Source organism: Miniopterus schreibersii (genome assembly GCF_964146895.1).
Source record: "Miniopterus schreibersii genome assembly, chromosome: 12".
Classification (NCBI taxonomy): Eukaryota; Metazoa; Chordata; class Mammalia; order Chiroptera; family Miniopteridae; genus Miniopterus; species Miniopterus schreibersii.
In genome coordinates, this window is record NC_138112.1 from 69883581 (window position 1) to 69908993 (window position 25413).

The 25413-nt window shown below is 58.7% G+C and overlaps 3 protein-coding genes across 4 annotated transcripts; all 3 read right to left on the reverse strand.

The window, feature by feature from the left end:
* Window positions 1-6831: 6831 nt before the first annotated feature.
* Window positions 6832-13125, reverse strand: RIN1 (Ras and Rab interactor 1). Of its 2 annotated transcripts, XM_081153866.1 has the most exons (10): window positions 12904-13023; window positions 12584-12764; window positions 12369-12483; window positions 12207-12279; window positions 12001-12092; window positions 11099-11845; window positions 10535-10840; window positions 10131-10262; window positions 9835-9986; window positions 6832-8929 (listed from the first exon to the last, which is right to left on the reverse strand). In XM_081153866.1, exons 1-10 carry the CDS (start codon window positions 12990-12992, stop codon window positions 8441-8443), a joined length of 2376 nt encoding a protein of 791 aa, XP_081009992.1. In that variant the 5' UTR covers window positions 12993-13023; the 3' UTR covers window positions 6832-8440. The 2 variants fall into 2 exon arrangements, with proteins under 2 accessions (XP_081009992.1, XP_081009993.1); XM_081153867.1 differs by lacking the exon at window positions 11099-11845 and having other exon boundaries at window positions 12904-13125.
* Window positions 13126-13973: 848 nt separating this feature from the next.
* On the reverse strand, window positions 13974-21319 carry BRMS1 (BRMS1 transcriptional repressor and anoikis regulator). The gene is made up of 10 exons (XM_081153868.1): window positions 21189-21319; window positions 18218-18363; window positions 17963-18053; window positions 17661-17788; window positions 17409-17488; window positions 17233-17329; window positions 16578-16670; window positions 15359-15423; window positions 14903-14942; window positions 13974-14524 (listed from the first exon to the last, which is right to left on the reverse strand). The coding sequence occupies exons 2-10, from the start codon at window positions 18354-18356 to the stop codon at window positions 14517-14519; spliced, it is 741 nt and encodes a 246-aa protein (XP_081009994.1). The 5' UTR covers window positions 18357-18363; window positions 21189-21319; the 3' UTR covers window positions 13974-14516.
* Window positions 21320-21601: 282 nt separating this feature from the next.
* On the reverse strand, window positions 21602-24845 carry B4GAT1 (beta-1,4-glucuronyltransferase 1). Its single transcript, XM_081155529.1, has 2 exons — window positions 22691-24845; window positions 21602-22451 (listed from the first exon to the last, which is right to left on the reverse strand). The coding sequence occupies exons 1-2, from the start codon at window positions 23744-23746 to the stop codon at window positions 22260-22262; spliced, it is 1248 nt and encodes a 415-aa protein (XP_081011655.1). The 5' UTR covers window positions 23747-24845; the 3' UTR covers window positions 21602-22259.
* Window positions 24846-25413: the final 568 nt, after the last annotated feature.

The window sequence follows — 25413 nt, forward strand, 5'->3', positions numbered from 1 at the left end:
GACAGAGGGACTGGTGGCAGAGCTCAGATGCCCGGAGAATAGGAAGGGCTCCACCGGGACTGAGGGCCATCTAGAGGGGCAGCGAGGAGTGGAGAGGCTGGCCAAAAGGCTGGCCTCTATTGTGAGGGCTCAACAGGAGATCCCTGCGGCTGGCGGGTGGTGGGTGGAGAGGGGACCGGAGGCCAGGGACCAGCTAGGAGGTTGCTGCAATAGTCTGGGAGAAGGGAGGGAGCTGGCTGGAGAGCTGGGCAGCAGGGCCGGCCAGGCTGGGGGAGGCAGCCTCTGGAGGCTCCTCAGGGGCGGGCCAGAGCCTGGTCCAAGGGTGTGGCAGGCCCAGTCATGATTCGGGCAATGGCCAGTGCAGGGGCGTTTGAGGGGAGGCTGCAGGCTGTCTGGCTAGTGGGTGTGTCAGGTCAGAGGTCAGGACTCCAGCCTCATTGGGGGTGAGGGGTTGGGGGTCAGGCAATGGAAGCAGGGGGAGGAGGTGGTCAAAGGCCAAATTCCAGATGGTCTGACTGGGCCTACTTGCAAGTGGAGGGATGCTTGAGCCAAGAGGGGAGCAGTGGTGAGGAGGAGTGGGGAACACCTAACCCCAACAAGCGTAAGGGCTGGAGAAGTAGAATAGTAGTCTTGGAGACATATCTGGGTGCCCAGCTTGAGTGCCTGGCACTCACCTGCCCCGTCCAGGTTGGGAGAGGTGAGGTTCGAGCAGTCTAAGAACTTCCTGCCCTGGTCAGGATGGGGGATGCAGGGGCACAGCATTAGGGATCTGGGGGAGAGGGTAGAGAGGGGCTGGTCGAGGTCTTCCTCCTCCTGTTGGCCCTGGTCAGCCTGACTCATTTCGGCTCCCCCACTGCACAGAGAAGATGCTAATTGATGCTAATTGATGCGATCGATTCTTGCAGGATGGGTAGATGGATATATGGATGGACTGGATGGATGGAAGCGTGGTTAAGTAGAGAATGGGTGGGTAGCTGGGTGGACAGGCGGATGGGTAGACAGGCGGACAGATGGAAGGGCAGTTAGCTAAGAGAATCGGCAATGGGCGGGTGGGCGGTAGGGAGCTGATTAGCTGGACGGATGGAGGAATGAGTAAGTGGATGGGCAGGTAGATGCTAAGTGGATGGTGTGGGTGAGATGTTCACGTGCGTGGCTGGGTGCAGGGGTTCAGACAGAAGCCTTAGTTCATAAGTAGCTCCCACCATGATGGACGGCAATCTCAGAAAGGGACTGTGGGTCTGCAGGAGTGAAGCCCAGGTGGGCGGCACAGCTCGGCTGCCACCGGCAGGGATCATGTGCAATGCTCACCACACGGCCCGTTTCTCTGTTGGGGCCTGAGGCCAGTGTGTCTCCCTGGCTGGCACGGGGACAGCTCAGGATGCTAGGCTCAGCTCACATAGGGGTCAAAAGTCTGGGGCTCCTGCTCTGATCATGGCCCTCATGGGCGGAGCTCACCTCAAGGGGGCGTGAAAACAGAAGCCCACTTCCCCAGAAGGAGCCTTGTCTCCGGCTACTGGGACGAGCCAGGCGGTGGCTCTGGATGCCGTGTGTGGGCCCATGGGGTGGGGTGAAGGCAGCCTGTGGAGGGGCTGGCCTGAAGAGGGCCCAGTGGAAAAGCAGGATGGGGGGGTCTAGTGTGATTAGGGGGCGCCCCCTGGGCAGGCGTCCTGGAGGGCTTGGCACGCACGCTGCTGAGCCAGCGCATTGCTGTGTGTACAAATCACCTCCTTTCCTCCTTTTTCTTTTGTCTCGATCCCCCCACCTCCTTCCATTTCTAAATTCTTCCCAAACCACCCCAGCCTTCGGGCTGTCAAGAGTAAGGGCCTATGGGTGGGCGGGAAGCGTCTTTTGGGTGGGAGCTGCGGGAGAGAAGGTGGGAGAGATCCCAGGGCAGGAGTGCGGAGGGATGGGACTCTGGGAGGGAGGGAAGCAATTTCGGACTCCTCCCCCTCCCTTCCCCCCCTCCCCACATCCTGGGGCCGCACCCTGTGTGCTTCTGGATGGGAGATCCCCGTGGGAAGGGGGTGGTGCGAGGACTGGACAGGGCGGGAAGAGACAGGCTTGGGGAAGGTGGGGCCCAGGAAGAAGGGGTGCTATCCAGGCGTGGCCCCTGGGGTAAAGGATTCTGACAGCTGGAAGAGGTTGGGGGGTGTTTGCCATGGAGGGAAGCTGTGTGTGTGCCCAGCATCCATGCATGACTGTGTGTGTGCGCAAGCACGCGCTCGCAGGCCCAGCATGGCCATGGTATGCACAGCTGGGTGATGCGTGTGTCCCCACCGGCCCACACCTGTGCCCACAGCTGTGAGGGAGAAGCATGGCTGCTCCCAGATTGCCCAACCTGCGCCCAGCTGGGGGCCCCCTCCCTCCCCTGGCAGATGCCTGACCTGAACATCTGGCCACAGCTGCCCATAAGGAAGGGAGTCCAGGAGCGGCCATCCAAGCTAGAAGGGTCCAGCCCTCCCCCTCAGCCTACAGGGCCCAGAGAGGACAAGGCTTGCGCCAGGTCACATGGCAGATGGAGGCAGAGCAGGGGCTGCCCCTGAATGTGGGGACTCTAGGCCAGGACAGATGCTTTCCTGGTCCTCACTGTTCCCATCTTCCCTCCGGAGTCCTTTGGTTATGAGGCTGCGTGGAGAGGCCTTGAGGCTGGCCCGGCCCTGGCCTTGCTATGTGCTCCAGGGAAGTCCCAGCTGCACCTTCTGGGGCCATAGCTTCCTCATCTGTGCGAGGGGGACCTATGGGAGTGGACTCTGTGGTCCCTGCAGAGGCCTGTCACCTAGGGTGACCAACTCATCTCAGTTTGCTGAGGACCTTCCTGGTCTCAGCACTGCAAGTCCCTGGGAAGCCCCCCATCCCCAGGCAAACGAGGACCGTCTGTCGCCCTGTTGCCAGGGACGTTTCTCTTTCCACCAGGTCCTTCCCACTGTACCCCAGTCTCAGCCCACACCCCTGGAACTCCCCCCTTCGCTTCCTGTCCAGTGCCCTCTTTCTCTTGCACCCTCGCTGTACCCAGGGGCTGACTGCAGAGCCCCTTCCTCCCTGTTCCTCTCCCTTCCCCCTCTGTGTCAGGCATCTCCAGCTCTCCAGTCTGTCTCTGTGTCTCCTCTCCTGTCCCCAGGGCTGTCACCTTATTGGTTTCTAGAGTCTGTCTCTGTTCTCTGCCCACTTCCGTGCCTCCCCTCTCCATCTGGTGTCCTGCCCACTCTGTCTCCCCGATCCTACGCCAGGGTCTCTGGCTCACTACCTTCCCTGGGTGGTCCAGGCCTCCCTCCTCTCCCCTGGCATGCACCCCTGGAGCTGGCTGGGGTGGGAGCCAGGTCTGGGGGCTGTGACCGGCAGGGAAGGGGAACCCAAGCAGACATGATATTTATGTTAGGACTTCAAAGTGGAGCAGAGCCTGAGGCAGGGATGGTGGGGGCTGGCGGGGGTGGGAGGCAGGGGGAGGGTGGCAGGCAAAAGCCAGCCGTAGGTCAGCTCCGGCCCCTCCCTGGGGAAGGTCTCCTTGGTGACACATACCTCCCACATGGGACACTGAGCCCCAGAGTAGGGACAGAACGGGCTATTTTGGTGCAGAGTTCCAAGAAAGGCACTTCCTGTGCCCTGGTTCTACCCCCAGCCCTGTCTTTTCTTTCTGTCACTCTGCAGGAGCAGGGAGGTTCTCTGAGCATCAGCCAGGCCTGGGAGGCAGGGGCTCAGGGGGGGGCAGGAGCAGAGGGCTCCACCTCAGCAGGAAAACATCCCTGGTGCTGGGTCGGCCCTGCATGCTCAGCTCACAGGCAGAAGCTTCTCCTGGCAGTGCAGTGAGGGTCGGTAACCCCCGTGGCCTGACAGGGCCAGGCAGGTCCAGCCCCTCAGGGCTCTGGGGTCCACTTGGGCTGAGAGCCTAAGGGACCAAGTGGCCATGAAGGTCACCCCACCCCTGCCCCCACCCTTGGCCTAACCCCTGGTAAAGACACCCAGCTGCTGAGACTGGGAAGGCGTGGGGTCAGGGGCCCAGGCCCCAAAGGGAGGGGCCAATTGTCTCATCCTCGGGCTCTGCTCTGTGTCCTAAGTCCTTCCCAGGAGCCATGCCCAGCAGACACCCCTTCAGGCTGGGCTGCCCCTCAGGAAGCCCCTCTCCTAGACTAGAGGCTTGCTCTGGACCCAAGACCCTCTGGTCTGAAGGGACCCTCTGGACCCAAGACCCTCTTGCTCTGGCCCCCAAAGCCCCAGCCCCTGGGCCAGTCCCCCACCCCCTACTCCAGATCCTCCCTAGGCCCTTCCGGTGAATCACTCAGGCTGGAATCTGATGAGCTCAGGCCTCCCCACCCAGGCTGCCGATCCTGGCTCCTGCCTGGTCGCTGGGGTCGACACCCCCCCACGGGGGTCTTTCCAGCAGCCCACAGACCTCACCAGAGTCCCCCACGGGGCAGGGTGGCTGAGTGGTGGCAGGGATAGGCCAGGGCTGGGAGTGAGATTAGTCAGAAGGGTTTGGGTCTTCTGCACGATCAAAAGCATAAAAAGTATGTGTGTCTTTGTGTTTGTGTGTGTCTCTGAGTTTGTGTGTGTGTCTCTGAGTTGGTGTGTGTCTCTGAGTTGGTGTGTGTCTCCGAGTTTGTGTGTGTGTCTCTGAGTTTGTGTGTGTGTCTGAGTTGGTGTGTGTCTCTGAGTTTGTGTGTGTGTCTCTGAGTTGGTGTGTGTGTCTGAGTTGGTGTGTGTGTCTCTGAGTTTGTGTGTGTGTCTCCGAGTTGGTGTGTGTCTCTGAGTTTGTGTGTGTGTCTGAGTTGGTGTGTGTCTCTGAGTTTGTGTGTGTGTCTCCGAGTTGGTGTGTGTCTCTGAGTTTGTGTGTGTGTCTGAGTTGGTGTGTGTCTGAGTTGGTGTGTGTGTCTCTGAGTTTGTGTGTGTGTCTCTGAGCTGGTGTGTGTCTGAGCTTGTGTGTGTCTTTGAGTCTGTGTGTGTGTGTGTCTCTGAGTTCGCGTCTGTGTGCCTGTCTGTGTCTGTGCGTCGTTTCCTGTGCCTGGCAGAGTGGGAAGGAGGACGCCCGTGCACCATGTCTGAGCAGGAACCTGGGTGTGTCAGCGGCAGTCCTGCATGGATAGGTGTGTGTCACGAGGTTTCTGTGTAGCAGGTCACCACATGTCTCAGCGAGTCTGTCCTGTGTCAGGGAGTCATATCCTCAACTGCAGAGGGAATATCTGAGGGAGTATCTGAGTTTGCAGATCCAGGGATGTTTGTGGGTTGGAGGAGGGGCCTGTGTGTGTCACTGTGTCCCATCCCGCAGGGCATGAATTGTTAACAGTGTCAGGGTGTTCCTAACACTTTCCGTGTTCCTGTTAAGGTTGGAGGTGCCCCGTGTTCCCGTACCTGACTGTGGCAGGCAGGGTGTCACACACTCTGCAGACGTGAGTCCCGGTGTTTGTGTGTTAAATTGTGGGCGCAAATATGGGCCACACCACCGTGGCAGGGTGTTGAGCGCTCTGTGTTGAGGCAGGTCAGGGCGTGGTTGTGGGTCTCGTGACTGATTCCTGCCCACCTCTCCTCGAGTCCCCTCTCAGGCCAGCCCACACCCCTGGACTCCGGGGCCAGCCTGGGAAAGCCCTGGGCAGTAGGCGGCCCCTTCCTCAGCATGTTCCCGACCTCTGGTCTCAGGTCCCCATTTACAGGACGGTCCCCGGGCCCCACGGCAGGCTGCTTCCTTCCTGGCACCAGGCTGGGCGTGGGTCCTCTGAGTGTCCTGGGTCCCTGGGTGGCCTCAGGTGAGAAGGGGACGCGGCCTGCGACTGGGAAGAGGGCGCGCTCGCCGCCTGGCGGCAGCTGCGGAGAAGACACTGCCCACGCCCAGGAACTCGGAGGGACCGCCGGCGAGCCTCCCGAGTGGGAGCCGGTCCCTCGGCAAGGCGTCACCAAGGGCCAGTTCCGGGCCAGGCATTGTCCTAGGCCCCCCAGATTTAGCGGGAGCCAGGACAACTTGCCTGTGGCCTTCTATTGGGGCAGATGGACAACAAACAAACACACATGGACCCATGGTGACTCGAGAGGTGACAAGGACAGCACTGCCGAGTGAGACGACTTGGAGCTCCTCTGGATCCCCGCGTCAGGGCCCGGGCAAGGTGGGCGCCTCTCGGAGCCCCGACTCCCTCTTCCAGAGGCCACAGGTGGGCGGCTGGGGTGGGGGCTGTGCAGAGCCCGAGCACAGTGGCCCTGGCACTGCCCACATCGCATCCGTTTCCCTCTGGCTGGGGTGGGGTGCTTGGTGCTTGATCCAGACACTTGAGATTGTTGCTGAGCTGACGAGCACAGTCCTGTTCTGGAGGACTGCGGGATGAGGTGTCCCAGCCCTGTGCCCTGGAACAAGCCACTTTCCCTGAGCAAGCGTTTCCCCGCCTGTAAAATGGAGATAAGGAGACCAACCTTAGACCAGCCTGTGATCACCTTCCTCGCTTGTATCATGACCTTGTTGACGCTGACTTACCCGGCCTGGGTGCCTGACTAATCCGACTCTCTTGCGAAGATAAGACTCAGGCACCGGGCAGGGCTGGCAGTGCTTGGCTGAGCTGCTGGTGGGGGTGGTGGTGCTGAATTCCCAGCGCCAGGAATTAGGACTCCTGGGGGGAAGGGGTGAGAGCGGCTTGCAGAGGGCCCCAGGCAGGGGCCCAGAAGCCTCAGCCAGTCCTCGTTTCTGTGGGACCTGCTCCATATCCAGCCCTGGGGTTCTGAGTACCCCCTGCAGCCAGTCCAGGTCCTTCCTCTTGGACGGAACTTGCAACGTCTTGCGTTTGGTTCCTAGAACCCAGCCTTCCCTTAGCCTCCCAGCTTCCCACTTCACCGCCCTCGCTCTTAGTTACCAAACTCCAGCCAGTGAACAGTATTTATTGAGCGCCTGTGGAGTGCCCAGCGCTGTGCAAGGGACTGGGAGTGGGATGGGGTGAGGGGACATACAAAAGCCCGAAGGGGAGGCTCCCTAACCAGCGAGAGGCTGGGGGTGGGGGTGGGAGTGGGAAGGGAAGCGCTGCGGTGGCCCACTGAGAAACGGGAGCCCTGCACCTGGTTTGTCTGAGATCCCAGCGTCCAGGATTCCCACCTTCCAGTTGTCATGTCCGTCTGACATGTGGGCAGATGTTCCCTAGTAAGCAGTGCCTGAGGGAAGGCTTCTGAGGCTAGCCGGGGTCCTCCTTCCACCAGAGGACAGTCCCTTCCAGGCAGTGGTCTCAGTGAGGCTGGCCCTGTCCAGACCCGACTCTGAGGGAGCTGAGGGCCGGCAGCCTCGGCCCCTGCTGTCCCCCGGTTGCCTAGTGGCTGGCTGCCAGAGCGCAAAGCCCGTGACTACTTATGCTGCTGAGACCCCGGAGTCCCCTGGCCCCTTCATGTCACCCACTCCATTGCTTCCCAGGCCACACGCACCCCCTCCTTGTGGTCATTGCCGGCATTTTCTTTGCTCAGATTTGCTGCCTGCTCTGCTGGGCCTTGAGGGTTAATTTACTGGTGGCTTAGAAGGGCTACAGGTGTAGTTGGAACCTGATGCCCCGGTTTGAGTGGGGGACCCCTAATGGCCTGCTGTGTGATATCTTAGGAGTCAGTGGGTAATAAGCATGGCCTCCCATAATGCTCTGGTGAGGTACAGAGTTAAGTGCAGAGAAAATGGTTTCCAAACTCCCCCTCAGCCTCCGTTTAGGAAGCCTGTCCCCCTTCCAATTTCCCTGGGATGCCAAAGGGCTTGGGAGGATGCCCCATCTTGGAGAAAGACTGGAACTTGGGTGCTCCTCTGGATGGACCTGACCTCCGGGATCTCCACGGGATTGGGATTGGCAAGCGCAGCGAACCGCACTGGGAGGGGGGGGCGGGGGAAGCAATGCTAACATCTCACCTCCTTTCCCCCTTCCCCATAGTCTGAGTCCTGCTCTGCAGCAAACACATCCATTTTGACCCCTGGAAGGTTTCAGGGAGAAGATAGGATGGCAGCGCCCCCCTTTACAGTGAGGGCACTGTAAAGTAGTTTGGAGGCACTACTCTTCCAGGTGGTCTGGAGCAGGACTGGCCCTGAGCCCCTGCTGTCTCCTTGAATCCTCTGACACCAGGAGTAGGTGGAGACTTTTGGGGCCAGGAAGCCCCCAGCTTGGAGGGGCCGCCTGGGCAGTGGCTCCTCCCCGCTGCCAGAGGCTGAGCACACTGGCACTGCAGGCTGGCCAGCCTCCAGCAGGGGCAGAAGCACAAAAGGCAAAGGCCTTGGGCCCTTGGTCTTGGGTCTCCCAAGCCCCCTCAACTTGACTCCAATGCCCAGATGCAGCCAGTCCAGGCACTGCCTCAACAGGTTGTCATGTAGATAAATAGACAGAGGGGGAGGCAGACACAAGAGTGGGGGGGAGGAGGCTAAGGAGGCTGTGGCCTTGGTCAGTGGGGCTGATGGGCCTTTCCAGCAGGCTCAGAGTTTTCTGCCCCAAATGACCCTTCTGGCCACCCCCAGCTACTCCTCTGCGGCCTGGCTTCCCTCAGCCTCTGGCCCATCTGGCTGAGCAGGGCCTCCTCTGGTCCGGCTCTCGTCCGGTGCGGCAGTTGTCGCAGACTCTGCCTGGCTGCCCCGGGGACTGGCTTTGGCTCTGATGTCCCCTTCTCCTCGGCCCCCTTCCTCCTCCTCCCTGCCCCCTGCCTCTGGCTCCCTGCAGCTCCCCTCTGCTGCACCCCCAAGCAAGGCGCCCTGTGCCTCAGGCCGCTCTGCGTGGCGGCGGTAGACAAGGTAGCCGGTTGCGGGAAGCCTGTGGGCCAGGGCTCCGGGCTGCAGGCGGTGGTAGCCTTGCTCCTTGTACAGGAAGAGGCCGAAAGCGTCGGGCTGGGTCACTCGGAACTTGGTGGCACAGAGCTGGTTCAGGGTGGCAACCGAGGCCCCTGGGGGCACGGCCAGGGTCTTGGAGGTGCAGCCACTGCTGGGGTCCTGGTAGGCTACTCGGAGGAGGTGCTGTGCGGGGGGAGAAGCGAAACCAAGGACTCAGCCCTGCCTGGTATGCACCTGGCTGCAAAGCTTGAGGTTCCAGTTTGGGTTCTGCCGAGACAGGGGCAGGTAGTATCATTCCAGGGGCAGAACCAACTGGAAAAAGCTTTTTGGATAAGTTGAGGTCCAAGGGGGGCTCTGAGAAAGGGAGAGGTGTGCTTGGGCAAGGGGGTCACACCGCAGACTGGAGGGAGGGCCCCAGCGGGCCTACAGCCTGACCATCACACTCAGACGGAGCTAACTCTGTGCCCCGAGCACTTGTCCTGCTTAAACTCATTTAATCCTCATATAGGTCCCAGGAGGTAGATAATATTATCCCATTTTATAGATGAGAAAATTGAGGCTCAAACTAGTTACCTAACTTGCCCAAGCTCCCACAACCAGAAAGTAGCAGAGCCAGGATCTGGCTACAGTCTGGTTCCACGCTTCTTAACCAAGTCTAGGAAGGGTGGAGAGGAGGGTGAAGGGCAGCGGTGGTGTCTGGTCTGCAAACACCAGGCCTGAGCCCAGATGGGAGGGTGAGGGAGCATGGGTGGGAAGCCTGAGTCCAGGGGTAGGCAGAGCCCCAGCTGGGGGCTGGAAGCCAGGACTGGGGGCTTGAGCCTGCCACCTGTGTCCCTTTCCCTCTCCATGTCATGTCTCAGTTTCCTCATCTGTGAAACGGGGGTAATGATCGCTCTATTTCTGTGAAGATTCAGGACTGAGCCCCAGAGCACTGAGCACAGTGCCGCACATGGACCATACTCTCTCTAGAAAGGCTGGCTTTGATGTTTGTTCTGCATGGGGTTCTGTTTCTATTACAGGGTGACAAAGGACCAGCCCTTCCCCTGCTGGGTCTCAGTTTGGGCCGGATGATGTGGAGGCCCTGTTACCTGGAAGCTGTGGGTGGCAGGCAGGCGGCGCTGCTCCCAGAGGCTGAGGGAGCGCTGCAGCTCCTGTGAGGGGCTCAGGGGGAGGGTGTGGGCCTGGCCCAGGCTGCTCAGCAGTGCTAGGCTGGCAGAGAGGCTGGTCAGGTAGTAGCCGCCTGGGACACAGGGGAAGAAAGCATCTCAGGATGGGGGTGGGTGACATGTCCCCTCTCCCCTTCTCTGCTTACTCAGGTCATGCAGTGCTAAGGTGCTCTAGCCCCACCCAGACAGGGAAGTGGCATGTGTGTGGGGTCCTTCACCCTCTCCAGTGAGCAGAGTGGGCTCCAGCAGCTCTGACATGTACTCGGCCTCCAGCAGCAGCTCAGGAAGATCGCATTGGGCCAGGACCAGGCTCAGCAGTGGGAGGAACTCGTCGGCTCCCGCGCCCTCACCTGTGGCGACAGTGGAGCGGGAAGCTTCAGGCTCCTCTGGGCCCCACAGTCAGAGTCCACTCCAGTGACCCCCTCCTCCACCTGCCAGGCCTTGGGCAATGTGGTCTCTGTGGCAACCACAAGCAGGGGCTGGGGAGAGGATGCTTTACATCCAGGCCTCAGTTAGACCATCTGTAAGATGGGAGGGCTGGATCCATCTTTTCCCCTAGAATCTGCCTGCGGGCCTGCCTCTGACAGCAAGGAGCCAGTGGGAGGTGGCGGGCAGGGCGTACCCAGGTGGGTCCTCAGAGCTGTGTAGAGCAGCTTGCAGGCCTGCAGGAGACGCTTGACCTGGGCACTGGGTGAGTAAGCGCGGAGCAGCTGCAGCAGCTTCTGGCGCACCTGCTCCATCTCCACCGGGGAGGGCAGGCTCAAGTGGGACCCAAAGGCTTCTGGGCCCTGAGCCCGGGCCAGGCGGAAGCCTTCGGCCAGGCGGCCCAGAGAGCCATCAGCGGAAAGCCGGCGCTGCAGTCGGGCCACCAGGATGGGCCGGAGAGGCTTGAGCACTGAGCGATGCAGTGACTTCTCCAGGACACGTTCTGTGGAACAGAGGCAGGCAAGGGGTCAGGAGAACCAGCGCAGGGTAGGGGACAGAGTCTTAAGGAGAAGGGGCACAGTCCGAGAGGGACAGGATGAAGAGAAGGAATCTTGGTGAGACAGGAGAGTGGTGGGCAAAACTCACTTGAAGGGTCATGAGATGCAGGCTGGCTCGGGAAGAGGAGGAGAGTGGAGTGGGTAAGAGTTGAAATTATGGAGAGACAGGGCTGAACCAGCAAAGGCCTGGGCTGGAGTCTCACCCAATCTATCCGGTGGCAGCAGCTTCTCAGGTCCCAGCTCTGCGCTCAGCATGACCCGGGCCCTGCTCAGTGCCTCCCGGATACCCTGCAGCTCCTGGGGCTCTGGGCCAGCCCGCACCTGGGTCAGTAGGTCCTGGACCAGCTGGCCCACAGCTGTGTGGCGGTCCTGCATCAATGTCGCAGCTGCCCGGCCCACCTGCCGCTCAGGTGCCAGCAGAGAGCAGAAGGCAGCGCTCATGGACCTAAGCAAAGGCCTCCTGCTACTCTTGAGCCTCAGGCGGGGTGAGGTTGCTGGACTCCCCTGAAACCCCTGCATCCCCTCCTCCTCAGAGCTGCTGGGGGAGCCACAGTCCACCTCCTGCAGGGAGGGCAGGGGAGGGAGGCTGGAGGTGGTACCAGGTACACGGTACCCCACTGAGCTCTCCCTCCGCAGCAGCTGGTGGCAAGGGGGCAACCTTTCTGTCTGGCTGGGGGCTGGCCCTGGCAGCACCGGGACAGGGGGTGGCGGCACAGCAGGTGGAGACAGGGGGCTGGAGGTCTCTGTGGATACACGCACTTTGAAACTCCTCTTGAATTTCTCCCGCTTGGTGGGACCCAGATCCCCTGGGAACAGGGGGTTGAAGAAGCACAGGGCGGCTCCGGTGCCCTGGTCCAGCTCTTGTGGGGATCGGGGCTTCAGCCGGGGCAGCAGCGGGCCTTCAGGGGGGCCTGGCTGAGCCTTGGTGTTGAGGGAGGAGCTCCAGAACTCTAGAGAAGAGAAACCAACGAGGACCTCAAGGGAGTCAGGGAGTGTGCCCAATGGAGAGCATGACACAGGCTCAGGCTGTGCGCCTGAGTGCCTTCTCTTCCCCCCTTGGCCTCAGTTTGTTCATCCGTGCAATGGGCAGCAGGGGAGCCCTTACCAATGCCCAAATGGGAGATGGCTTCCAGCTCCTTGTGGGTGGCTGCCTGGCAGATGGCTCTGGGGAGCTGGAGCTGGAGAAGAAGGACGTCCCTGAGGCCAGAGAGGGGGCATAAAGTCGGAAGTGAGGGATGCTTGCAGCTGGAGGGGCGGGGAGGACCACGTGTCCCGCGGACACCTGACACCAGGCACCTCGGGCAGGCTCACCGGGTGTGGCAGTAGGCACAGATGAGCTGGACTAGGTCCGGGAAGACGAGCTCAGAACTCTCCAAGGAGATGCCTGAGAGAGGGGAAGTGAGGCTGTTTGTGGAATACCCCTGCGCCCAGCCTCTGCTTCTAGCCCCTTCCCTCCGGGCCAGTCCCGCTCACCCCCAGGGCTCTCCTGGATGTAATGGCTGGAGACGAAGGAAGGGCCGCTGGCCTCGGGCAGCCGCACGCACAGAACTTGGCACTGGCGGGTGTTAGATTTCCGCACCAGGAATGTCTGAGAATGGATGGGTCGGAGGCTCAGGACCTTCGTGTCCTGCCCCCCTCCATCCCACCCTCCACCAGGCCAGTCTCTGGGGGTAGGGGGCAAGACTCACCCCCGGGGGCTCGGTCCTCAGCATGTGCAGCGCAGCTGCAGCGTTGGCCCGCAGCTGCAGCCACACGGGCCGCGTGAGCAGCAGGCGCTCCCGCAGGCTCACAGCGCGCCGGGGCCGCTGGGGCCCACCTGCCTGCCCCCCACCGGCATTGGGCACGTCATACAGCGGGTCCTGGGCTGGCCTGGAGGTGGGCACCAGACCTGAGCAGGAGGCCAGGGGCTGGAACCCTTGCCCAACCCTTTCTTCCTCCTCTGCCCTGGGACAGACCCGCTCTGCAGTCCCTCCCTGCCCCACTGGGCTGCCCTTCCAACTTCACTAACTTTTCTCTCTCCAGGTGCCCAGGCGCCGAGGAGTCTGAAAGGCTGGGGGTTCCGAGAGGGTCTGCTCCTGGCTCCCCAGGGGCTTCCATGGCGGGGAGCTCCTCCGGTTACTTCTGGGACTCAGGAAGACAATCCAGCCCCCAAGGCAAGAGCATTCCCGGTGGTGAGTAACACTTCCTGAGGGCGGTGCGCCCTGTCACACCCCGCCAGTTAACTCTTCTGTGTCCACTCACTCAGCCTGGGCAGTGCACACTTCCCGTTCTGGGCCCAGCCTTGGTGGACAGGGATCCTTTCCATTTAAGTGCCATTCCAGGGCCTCAGCTGTGGGGCTGACGCCTCCACACAGAGCTCCCTGCAGCAGGCTCCTCAGACCATGGGTGGGAAGGAAGGGGTTAAGCAGGGCCCATCTCCCCACAGGCTCAAGCCTCACCCTTGGGGCACCTTTTTTGTCCGTGGTCAATTGCTCAACCTTCTGCCTTGGGGTCAACCTTGTGTGAGTGCCTCCTACTGGCCACAGATGACTCATTCCTGAGCCTAATGGGTTTTGGGATTTCAGGTTGCCATGGAGAAAGGATGCCCTGTCTCCATGGAAACTAACCTCTTTGCTTAACTGAGGTTCTGGGGGTGGTTCTGACACTCAGCACTAAACGGGAGTCTGGCTGTGAGGTGTTGGCACATGGCACTGCTGCCGGCTGCCTCCCACACGCACACCCTGCCAGCCTGCCTTGCCAATCTGCCAAGTGATGGGCAGGTGCAGACATGACCAGTCTCCAAGCCCGCAGCACCCAGCTCCCTTCCCCATCTCAGGCCACGTGTTCTGCCTGTGCCACATGTTGCTTCAGACTTTCTCACCAGCACCAGGCAGTCCAGGGCCTAGCCCTCAGCGTCTGGGGGTGGTTGTAGGAGAGCCCCACCTTTTCCCCAGTCTATAACCCAAGTCAGAGTGGATAGGCTCCTGCTGGGCAGTGAGAGGTACCAGGGACCCCAGAAAAGACTGCCTATCTCAGGCACGCCCCATGGGGCCCCGATTGCCTTGCAAGGTAAATCAGACACACGTGGGTCACACCAGAGACCCAGGAAATGTTTTAATTCCAGTGCCCACAATGTGGAAGGCAGGCACCAAGGACTGCCTAAAGAAGACCTGAGAAGCCTGCCTTCTCACCATGGCAACAGCCAGGACAGGCCCCCGAAATATCATTTCTGGCTCAGAGTTCCTATGAAGTGGGCCCAACTCACTGGCTCAGTGACTAGGGAGCCAGGTCCAAGGTCAGCAGGAAGGACGTGCTTTGGCTTAAGATGAGGCAGGTCTTCTTGGTCAGGGAGGGACCGAGGGGGCTGAGCTTCGGCAGGGGAAGGTAGGGGCCTGGCTGAGGATGAAGGACAGTCTTGCCTGGGTTGGACAGCTCCGGGCCACAGCTGTACATGCCCCGAGGAGGGGCAGATGAGGGGGTCCAAACCAGTGATGCCTGGAGGGGAGGGCTGGGCAGCAGCACTGGAGAACAGGCTGGAAAGACCCTGAGGGGCTTGTCAGTCTGCCTCTCTACAGCAGGAAAATGCAAATCCTGGGTTTGGTGTGTGTTGCTCCGACAGCCCATTGGCTGTGAATTGCAGGGTCATGGTCCTGGGGTATGTGGAAAGGGGAAAATCATTGCAGGTGAGAGGAAGCTGAAATAAGAGGGAGGCAGCTACTTTATCTCGGGACCTAAGAGGAATGTCCTTGATCTGGCCCTCAGTTATGGGCCCCCCAGATGCTGGTGCTTAGTATTCCAGCCCTCCCTGACCAATTCTGGTGAGGAGCTCTGTCCCTTAGTCCCAACAACTTAGAGCTTCCCCACCCCCACCTGGCTCCTGCTCCCAAACTCCCACAGTGCCCTCAAACCCACACTGTCTGAACTCTCAGGCCACTGACCCTACACAGCCATTGCCTCTCTGGGCTCCTTTCTGGAGGCTAGGGTGGGGGAGGAGGTGGTGGGAGGTGGGAACCCCCTGTGGCTCTTACCATCTGATTTTCTCTTCTGAGGGGACACAGCTGCCCTAGCCTGGTGGGAGAGAAGAAAAACCCCCCTGAGAGCCTGCCTCGGGCTTGGCAAGTCCCCTCCACATCTGCCTCTCTGGGGTAGGGGCTGCTGGGCCCGTGCTGCACCGGGTTGGGGTGTGTGGGGAGCATAAGGCACTTTCTAGACAAAGCTCTGCTGTGACATCTTGTCAGAGGCCTGGGGCCCACCTGCTTTCCCTCCTTCCTCTTTCCCTTTCCCCCACTCCATCAAAACCTGCCCTGGAACCAGAAAGAGGCTGACAGACTACAAGTTCCCTCCTCCAGGGCAGCCTTGGGCAAAAGGAGGCGTGTGAGCTGGCAGCAATGCTGGGAACCTCGGAAAGCCTGGGGCGGAGCCTGCAGAGGCAGAGCTGGTGTCTGGGTGGGGCCTGCACTGCCAGTCCCCTCTCCGAGACCCACCTTTTTGATAGCTGTCCAGTCCTCCAGGATGTCGATCTCCTGCAGCATGTACACGATATAAGGGCCTGCAACTGGGTCAAGGAAGCAGAAAGCCCAGAAGAGGGGCAGGTGATGGCCTGGGCCCGGAGCTCTAACACTCAGGAGAGGTAGTGCTAAGGACACAGGCTCCACCTACCTCTTGGCCCCCAGGTTCTCTGGGTGTGTGTGTGGGGGGGGGGGGCTATGGCCTACCTCACTGAGTCCTCCAAGGGCGATGAGGGTGGTGGCAGGGGCACTGAGTCTAACCACTACCTCACCTGCCTTGGCTCCTGCTCACCTCCTCTCTCAGGTCAGTAGGCTGAGATCCACCCACCTACTCAGGGACCTTGCTCCTTCTCTTCCTTGTCCCCCATCGGCCCCTTTCCCCATCCACACACAGACTGGTCTCTCCTTTGGTCTCACACACCCCTCTGGGGACCATCCACTCTGCCATCCCATATTCTGTACCTGATGTCTCCAAGCCCTCCCCTCCCACTCACTCCTCAAGTGGGCAATCCAGATTCCTCCCTCCCTCCCTTCCTTCCTGAACTGGATTCCTATTGCCATGAGACTCTGGTTACTGCAGGAATTCGGGGAACAGGGGTGGGGAGCAGGGGTGAGAAGTCAGTTCAGCTCTGCGCTGGGCTATGCCAGAGTAATAAAGGCACAGCAGGCCCTGGACTGCTGGGGCTCATGCCTAAGGTGGGGCAGAGGCAACTACTCCCATGCAGGATGCGGGTGTCCCGGTTTAGGCCACAGGGATACAGACGAGAGAGAAGCCACAGCTTTGGGGGAAGACCAGGAGAGACTTCACAGAGGAGATAGCGTCTGAGATGAGAACTGACAGGCACAGGCAGACAGGAGGCACTCCGAGAGAGTGGAAAGTGAGCAAAGGCACAGGGGTGGGAAGGCCTGGGACACTGTGGGAGAGCCAGAGGGTCTCAGAGGGGACTTCTCTTCAGGAAGTTATAGGAGGTCACTGAACAGATGTTTCTATTTTTCCACGGTCCACACAACCCAGGAGAGACCCACAGCCCCACAAAAAACTCCTGACAGCTGGACTTGCCTGGACACAGCCACATGAAGCCAAATGACCATACATGTGCCTTGTCTGACTCTCTTCCGTATCCTTCCCCCTCCCCCAGCTCTGGAGCTGACCCTGCCATCCTGCTCCGCTCAGGCCCTGCGGGTGGAAGGATACCAGAAACGAGGGGTGCCTTCTTCCTCTTGCTGGGCGGCAGGGAGTCCCAGGTCTTTGAGCTGCCTCTGGCGTGTAGTTTGTCATCCCACCACTCTGTATCCCCAGACCCAGAGTCAGGATTATGGTGCTGGACCTCCCAGGATACCCCCACCCTTATAGCCTGCTCTTCCCCATCAACCACCTCCCAGGACAGCAGAGAGAGCGCTGGGCTTGTGGGATGGAAGCTGAGTTCAGGTCCCAGCTGCACAGATATACAACCTGGGAACTAGGTCACTGCACATCTGTGGGCCTCAGTTTCTTCATTTGCTTAGTGGACAGTGGGATGATGATGATTCCTGCCTCCCCAGAGCCTCCCCAGGCACTATGGACATGGGGGGGACTGTAGCTATTATATATGTGAGAGAGTCAGAATGCCATCTCCTACTCTGGAAAGAGAGCAGGGGCAAAGGAGAACAGGGGGACCCACTCTTCCTGAACCCCCACTGTGTGCCAGGCATGGGGCCAGGCCCTTTCCATGCCTGGTTTCATTTGGCCCCCACAGCCATCCCTCTTACTATCCCCTTGAGCAGGCAGGGATGCTAAGGTCCAGGCAGGAGGTGGGCACTGACGGAGCGGGGTCTGAGCCAGGGTGCTCGGGGCTGGCCCCTTGCCTCACCGGAGCTGATATCCAGGCTCTGGCGGTCCTCCTCCAGCCTCTGGATCCGCTCCTGCAGCTCCCCCTGCAGGGTGTCGTAGAGCAGCAGCTTCTCACTCTGGAAGAGGAGGGAGCAGCTCAGCCAGGAGGGACAGGTGGGTCACCTCAGCCCTCCTCCCCTGGCGCCCATCAGTCACCTCCAGGTGCTGTTTAGCCCCCTGCAGCTCACACTCGTACTTATTCCTGATCACATCCAGACAGAAGCCCTTGTAGATCCCTGCAGAGGGAAGGAGGGGGATGCGAGGCCCAGCTCGGCCAGGGACCCCAGTATCCCAGAAGTGGTGCTGGGAGCATGGGCAGGGCAGGGCAGGGCAAGGATGAGAGAGGAAGGGACCATGGGCTGGTAAGGGAACAGAGAAAGGGACTGGGGGGCACTCCAGCCCACAGACCTGCCACCTGAATGCGAATCTTGAGGCTCCGCTGCAGTCCGCCTAGGGGCTCTGTGTACTCAGGTGCTCTCTCAGCCCCCACTTCCTCTAGCCGCACCCGCAGCTGACTCAGTCGTTCCCTGAACAACCTGGGAGGTAAAATGTGCTCATCTGTCAGACACACATGGGGGACCAATCCACAGCGCACCCTGCATGAGGCCCTTGCTCACTCTTGGCTTCAGCCCCCTAGGCCTAGCACCAGGTCCCAGGTCCGCAGCTGCCCCAGGTGCCTGATGACCCCGTCCCAGGTGCCCCATGCTCACTTCTCCTTTAGCTCAGAGAACTGCTTCTCCAGGTCCAGCATCTCATTGATGCACTCGCTGCGGCGCCGTTCGTAGTCCTCGTCATCCATCTCTGGGACAAGAGGCCAGTCAGGCTGGCTGAGGAGTGGGCCAGCAGAGAGTGTGTGTGTGTGTGTGTGTGTGTGTGTGTGTGTGTGTGTGTGTGTCAGGGCTGGCTGAGGAGTGGGCAAGCACTGTGTGTGTGTGTGTGTGTGTGTGTGTCCATGTGTGCCTCACCTGAGCTCTCCTCCTCCGACTCGGTCTGGCTGCCACTTCTTTCCTCCTCACTCTCTTCTTCCTCTCCATTCATCTCAGCAGCTGAATCGCCCTCTGCTTCCATCTCTTCTGTGTCTTTGCTTGAAGGCTGGAGCGGCATCTGGGCTCTGGAAGGAGGAATGGAGCCATCACTCACCACCACCCACAGCTCCAAGCAGGAAAGTGGTCCCTTGGAAGTCAAACGAAGCCTGACCGCAGCTGGGGACAGCTGGGGAAGTGACTGGACTCGCCACACCCTGAGCATATGCTGGGTAGAGAAGGTGCATGTGGCCCTGTATGTACATCTCCCAGAAGCCATGGAGATGCTCACGCCCTTGGACATTGTTGGTGATCAGAATCCTGGGAATACTGGCCAACGTGATGATCCATAGATGGGAAAGGCCAAGAGTGAGCTCCTCACTGTCTACAGGACTGGGCTGAAACTTCTGACTGGGGCTTTGAAGGCCCTGCACCTACTAGATTTGAACTAATGGTCCAGCTCCTGCACCCCACCATCTAATGGTCAATTCTTGAATATACCAGATGCTTTTTTCTTCCCCTTACCTGCCTCATGCTGTTCCTTCTGCCTATAATGTCCTCCATGTCTCTTCCTGAGAACACTCCACAACCTCTTGTCTTCTCACTGTGCCCTGGGTCCAGTCCCATCTCCTGCTTTCTCTGGGACTTCACGTGAGCAGTGCTCCCTTCCCTCTTCTGTATTTTCAACGCTCCCTCCTTTCCATGAAACTTTAGATGCTCAGGTATTCCCCCCATTTAGGAAAAGCGGAAACACAAAACCTCCTCTATTCCATGTAACTGCTCCCCATCTTCCGCCTCACAGCTATACCTTCCAAGGCCTGTGCACACTTCTACTCTTTCACCTCCTTTCTGTATGATCACTCTCAGTTGAAACTAATCCTGTAGTTAACTGACAACCTCCTTGTGCCTAATGCCAATATTTTTCAATGCTTACCATAGTTGCCTTCTCAGCAACACTGAACACTGTTAAGCACTCCTTTTATTCACTCACCTAATATTTATTGAAATTCTAATATATGCTAGGTACCATCAGACACTCTGGTAGGTGCTGGGCACAACTGTGGCAGATAGTCTCTGACCTCAAGCTGTTTACAAGTTCCTGGGAGAAAAAGGCAAAGGAACAGACCATTAGTGTGGTGTGAAAAGAGTTGAGAGTGGGGCATATGGGAGAGGCACCTAACTGGGACTTGGAGTCGCTGCAGCATGAGGGCTTGCAGACGAAGATGGGCCAGACAGGTGAGCTGATCTGGTTGAGGAAGGGAACATTCCAAGAGGAGCAGCATGTGCAAAGACCCCGAAATGAGAGAAGGGGCGGGGTTGGAGGCACATGGGTCTAAGCCTCAGAGAGAAATCCGGGTTGCAGAAATCTGGTCAATGGCATACAGCAAGGTCTTCAGAGCCTGGGAGAGCATGCAACCAGCAACGCAGAATGTGTGGAGTGAGAAGACATCCAAGATAGAACTCTCAGGGCCCAGCCGGGTGTGGCTCAGTGGTTGAGCATTGACCTAGGATCCAGGAGACTGGCAGTTTGATTCCTGGTCAGGGCACATGCCCAGGTTGTGGGCTCAATCCCCAGTCGGAGGCGTGCAGGAGGCAGCCGATCAATGACAGCTCTCTCATCATTGACGTTTCTATCTCTCTCTCTCCCTCTCCCTTCCTTTCTCTGAAATCAATATATATTAAAAAAAAAAAAAAGATGGAACTCTCAGGGTCACCAAAGGGGCAGAGGATGAGATCCCTGCAAAGGAGAAAGAAATTACCAAGAGGTGGAGGAGGAAAACTCAGTCATGGAGAGAATTTCAGAAGGAAGGAGAGGTAACAGTGCCAAATGCTGCTGCCAAGATATCACCTAAGAGAAAGACTAAATAGGCCTCTCAACAGATAATCTCTCTGCCTCCTGGGGGTTCTATTTCACTGGGATGTTCTTCCAACTTCTCTGGGCACTGTTTTGTAGTCCTTTAGATTGGAGTAGACCCCACTCCCTCCAGGAAACCTTATTTGCTTACCTTTCCTCTCTATTTGCCCATCTCATGTCTGTCTCCCCAACCAGACCCCAAGCCTCACCAGAGCAGGGCTGCACATGCACCTTACTCACCTAGCACAGTACCGACTCACTTGATGATTGCAGGGTTCGAAAATACAAATTAAACAAAGCAAACTTTTGCGAGGCAGGGGATGGCTTTGACTCTTGGTAGCCCCAGGCCCCTGTAGTGATAGCAAACCCAAAGTGTTCTGTTAACCTCCTTGACAGCAATTCGAGTTTTGTAAAATAACTGGACTGGAGGAGAGTTTAGTTACATTCCTGAATGATTTCACAAATAATCTGAAGCTGATGTGAAAACCTAGGTTCTCCAAACCAGCCTCATCGTTCCCCTTATCAAGCCTCAGTTCCAACAGTTTCCAAATTTTGCAATTCCTCTTTACTGTTAAATATATTTACTTGATAGGATGGAATGTAATGGGGACCAAAATGGGCGTAGGAAGGGATGGGGGTCGTTCCTCCGGGTGCCTCTTATTCTACTGAATGAGCTCAATTAAATCACAACCTCCTCTCCTTACCCCGGGTGGGAAGAGTGAATAATCACTGCTACTCTGAGTACTGTAGATTGCTGGGGTAAGGGATGGAAAAGCAAACTGTAAGGCACTGTGCACATGCAAGTTATCTTTTCAGAAAGTGAGCATCTCGAAGGCAGGCCTCCACGGTCCCCCTCCGCGGAGGGGCCTCCCACCCCGCCCCACCCCAGTACGCGCCGGCGCGGGCAGGGGAATCACTGGCTCTTCCGCGGGCAGCTTGGGGCCCGCGGGCCCGCACGCGTCCGGCTCGTTAAGTCTCCGCTTCGGCCCTGGAGATTGCGCGGGCTCCGACCGACTAGCTGGACAGACCGAACCGGGCGCCATGGGTGGCGTTACGCACCGCAGGGAGTGGAGCCTCCGGCGTGAAGTCCGACACGCTCTGACAGGTGCCCGGTGCCCGCAGCTGCGGGTTCTCGCAGCCCCCGCCCGGCTCCCGGAAGCGCTGCCCCTATCCCTCTTTACAGGGAGGCGGGGCCTGTCCGCGCTTCCGTATTCGTCATCAAGAAGCGCCCGTTTGGAAGCTCACGATTGGACGGCTGGGGAGAGGCATGCTGGGATACCGCTGGCTGGCTTCCATAGCAACCGGTCGGAATTCACACTGGCCGTCAACCTGCTGAAAAAACTCTTGCGGTTTCTTGCTTTACAGCTGGTGACCCTCCGTCCGCGGTCACCTTCCTCCAACCCCCCGCGGCGTGAAAGGGGAGAACCCGTGACCCCTCCGCCTGCCCGGTTCAGGAGAGAAATGGAGCCGGCTGTAGTTGTGAACACTCATTTATTTACACATTGTCATCGGCAGGCAAATAACCCAGCCCAGCCTATTCGAGGGTACAGAACCTGAAGACCATTCCCTTCTCCAGAACTCCCGAGGCCTGGGAGAACCAGGGAGTTTAGGCTTCAGCTCAAAAGCTAAGAACTAAATTCAAAGTCTTTATCTGATTTCTTTCCAAAAAGCCCATTTTGTTAAGTACTCAGACTTCTCAGCTCTGCCCCCATTCATACTTTTTGCTCTCCTACTGCCTACCCACCCAAGATTGTTAATAATAACAGCAATAACAACAATAATACAGTAATAATATTAATAATACTTCACATTTGTACGAAGCTTACAGAATGTTTTCACATATAGCATCTCATCTGAGCCTCCCAACAGTTCTGTGAGGTAGATATTCTCACCTCCCTTTTTAAAGACGGGGTAACTGAGGCTCAGAGAGGGAACAGGATTTGCTCAAGGCCACACAGCTAGTTAGTGGTAAAGCTAGGACTTGATCCCAGCACCCCATGTTCAAGTCCAGTGTTCCAACACCACAGCTACCACTGTAAAGTGGAGTGATATTTCTTACCCCCATCAGGCCTGAGGGTTGGCCTAAGGAGAGAGGAGGCTGAGACTTCTCAGACTAGGGCAGGGAAGGACTCAGCAATGTCGGGGGGAGTCCGGGTACTTGGCCTTCAACTCCTGTTTGAACTGGCGGTAAAGAATCTTATTGTGCTGATTTTCGGCTTCTTTTTGGGGATGGAACTTCAAGGCTTCTTTGAAGCCCTTATGAACCAGGAAACCTTCGTTCAGCACCTCAAAATCAAATCCTGCCACGTGCAGCTCACAGGCCTGTGGGGGGAGAGACAGGTCAGCAAAGTTTGATGACATTCCTGGGGCCAAGACTGACATCCCTAAAACTGACTCCAGTATCCCCACTCCTCTAGCGGCATCCTGGATCTTCCACAACATCCAGCTACTACTGAACTATGCTCCTGTCACAATGCTCCCTTTCCATACAGGGCCACTCACAGCTCCCTGACCCCACCACCCTCCCAGCCCCATTTCCCTGCCGTCTCCCTTATAGGTACCTGGCTGATGCGATTGAAACCGTACTGCCGAAAGCGCTCGTCGAAGGTGGGAACCTTGCCTCCAGCCACGTAGAATGGCTCCCAGGGGTCCTGCCAAGGCACCACGTAGGCAGGCCTCAGCAAGGTCTCTTCAGGAAGGTTGACCCAGCGGGAGTAGTTGGTGGGCGCCTGGCAGGGCGTGCACAGCCCATAATAGAAGGGCCGCACCTCGCCCACCTGGTAGAGCTGCAGCAGTTCATTCTTATTTGTGGGCATGCGACGGGCTCGGCGGATCTCAAAGGCAGGCACCACCAGCGCCGTCCCTGCCCACTGCTTGCTCTGATCCAGCATTTCCCGCAGGCCTCTCCACAGTCCCTCGCTGGGCATCATGTCCACATCGATTACTAGGGCATAGTTGGCCCCCTCACGAGCCAGATTCCTCAGCAGGTTATTGGGGTAGGAGACATTGGTACCCAGCGCGTAATTGATCCCGGGCTGGGCCACCCTGGTTAGCTTGTCAAAAACCTCCTGGCAGGATCGCAGCAGGGCGAACTCCCCCGGCTCTCGGGGATCGGGCACAGCGGCCTCGTAGCGCGAGGGGCACACAAGGTGCAAGGCGACTCTGGCGCGCAAATCGGGGCAGTGGCTGCTCAGCGCATAGGTCAGCACCGTGGCCAGCTGCGCCTCCTCCCTGGTGGCGGCAAACACCGACACGGATAGCGGGCCCTCCCAGCGCTCCAACAGGCCAGACAGATGCAGCAGGTTGTCCACGCTGGCGTGCGTGGCCAGGATCACATCATTGGGGTCCATGGTGGTCTTCAGTAGGCCCCTATAGACGCGGTAGTCGCCGCTGGCGTCCAGGACGCCTCCGGAGGCCAGCGCGGCACGGAGCTGCGCCTTGACCTGGTCCACGGACCGCGGGGACGGGGGAAAGAACTCAAAATACTGGTCTTGCTCCTCCTGTCCGTGCAGCCCGGACAGCAGCGACAGGTAGAGTAGCTGCAGCATCGCCACCAGCATTAGCGCGGCCAGCAGCAGCTGGTAGAAGGCGCACCGGATGGCGTAGGACATCTGCATGGTTCTCGGGGCTCGGGGCGCGCAGCAGGGACCACCGGGCCACAGCCTGGCCAGCCTCCGCAAGCCCGGATTTACCGCAGCCTGCCGAGCGCAGCCGAAGCGAGCCGAGGCGAGCCGAGCCCCGCGCACAGCCCCTCCCGCCGCACGGGCCTCAGGCTGGCCAGGGCGCCCCCTGCACGCTTGGAGGAGCTACTGCACCCGCGCCCGCGCGGCGCGCTTTGCAAACGCTGCATGTGCCCGCGGCCGCACAGCGGGGATCCCAGCGACCGCACCCGCTCCCTCCCGATCAGCGCGCGACCCTCCTCGGCCAAGCGCGTCCCGAAACCTTGGCGCGCTCGCCCCGGACTCAGGGACGGGAAACTGAGGCAGAGCTCAGCTGCGGCTTGGTGAAGGATGGTCCGGGTTCTTGGCTGCGGCGGGAGGAAAGGAACACACACGAAAAACCCCTTTTTTTCTGCTGTCCCTCCCACCGGTAGATCCTTCAAGAGCTGCACCGAAAAATAGGTAGGTGGGGGGGGGGCTCAGAGGGCGCGGAGGAGATAAGAGATAAGGCAATTTGGAAAAGAGCGCTTTTACGTGGGACGAGGTGGCCGAGTGGTTAAGGCGATGGACTGCTAATCCATTGTGCTTTGCACGCGTGGGTTCGAATCCCATCCTCGTCGGTCGCCTTTTACAAGGAAATGACGCTTTCTTTTCTACATCCCCCCCGGACCGGAGCGCCACCGTGTTCACCACGCATCTCCTCTCCCTGCAGGCGCTGCATACTCTGTACCTAAACCTTCCGGACAGCAGTTGGAGGTGCACTTTCCTTTTCCTTAGACCGAGGGCCCAGGGTTCGGTGGCACTTTGAAGACCAGAACCGGAATTCTGGCCAAGGCCAAATAGGGGCCAATATATTAATCAGAGCAGCACTCCTGGAAGCGCCCCCTCCCTACTAAAGTAGTGGAACTTAAGGGTGGTGGTGGTGGTTAGGGTGGCGTTTGATCATTTAAATTACTACTCCATTCAGCCCAATGATTTTCCTCCCTGCAGCAATTCTCTCAGGAGGAAGACCTTGTATCCACACACCTCCTTCCTGAAGACAGACATACACACACACACATACACACACACAAGCAGGAGGTCTTGAATATTCCAACACCAGCCTTATGCAGAAGGTGCTTAATGAGTGTGGAATAGCTGATCCTTGGATTCTTTAGAAGAGGAGAGGTTGTGGGGAAGGGCAGGTACTTTGACTCATAGATCCATTATAGGTAATAACTATTCGAGCGCTGTCAATCTTGGGAAGGTGCTCTGGGACAGACTGGGGAGGGCCAGGAGGGCAGGGGTAAGGTGTTCTCACTACTACACAGGTGAGAACCAAGGTTGTTGAGTTGAAGAGTGACCAGGAGACCTATATTCCACAGCCCCCAGCAGTAACACCTACTGAGCTGCTCAGACCAGGAACTGATAGGCAGCAGGATGTGGCCTTGCAGGAGACACAGGTATGGTCCTTGCAGGTGTTCATTGGTGACCCGTGCCAGAGGAGAAAGGTCCACACAGGTCCTTTCAGCACAGACCTTGCAAACTGGAGGCTCAGAAGCCAGATGTGGTGTCATTTGGGTTTTCTTTGACCTGCTCAGTGTTTAAAAGGACCATTTGAATTACCTTAGTTGTTAACTTTGGTG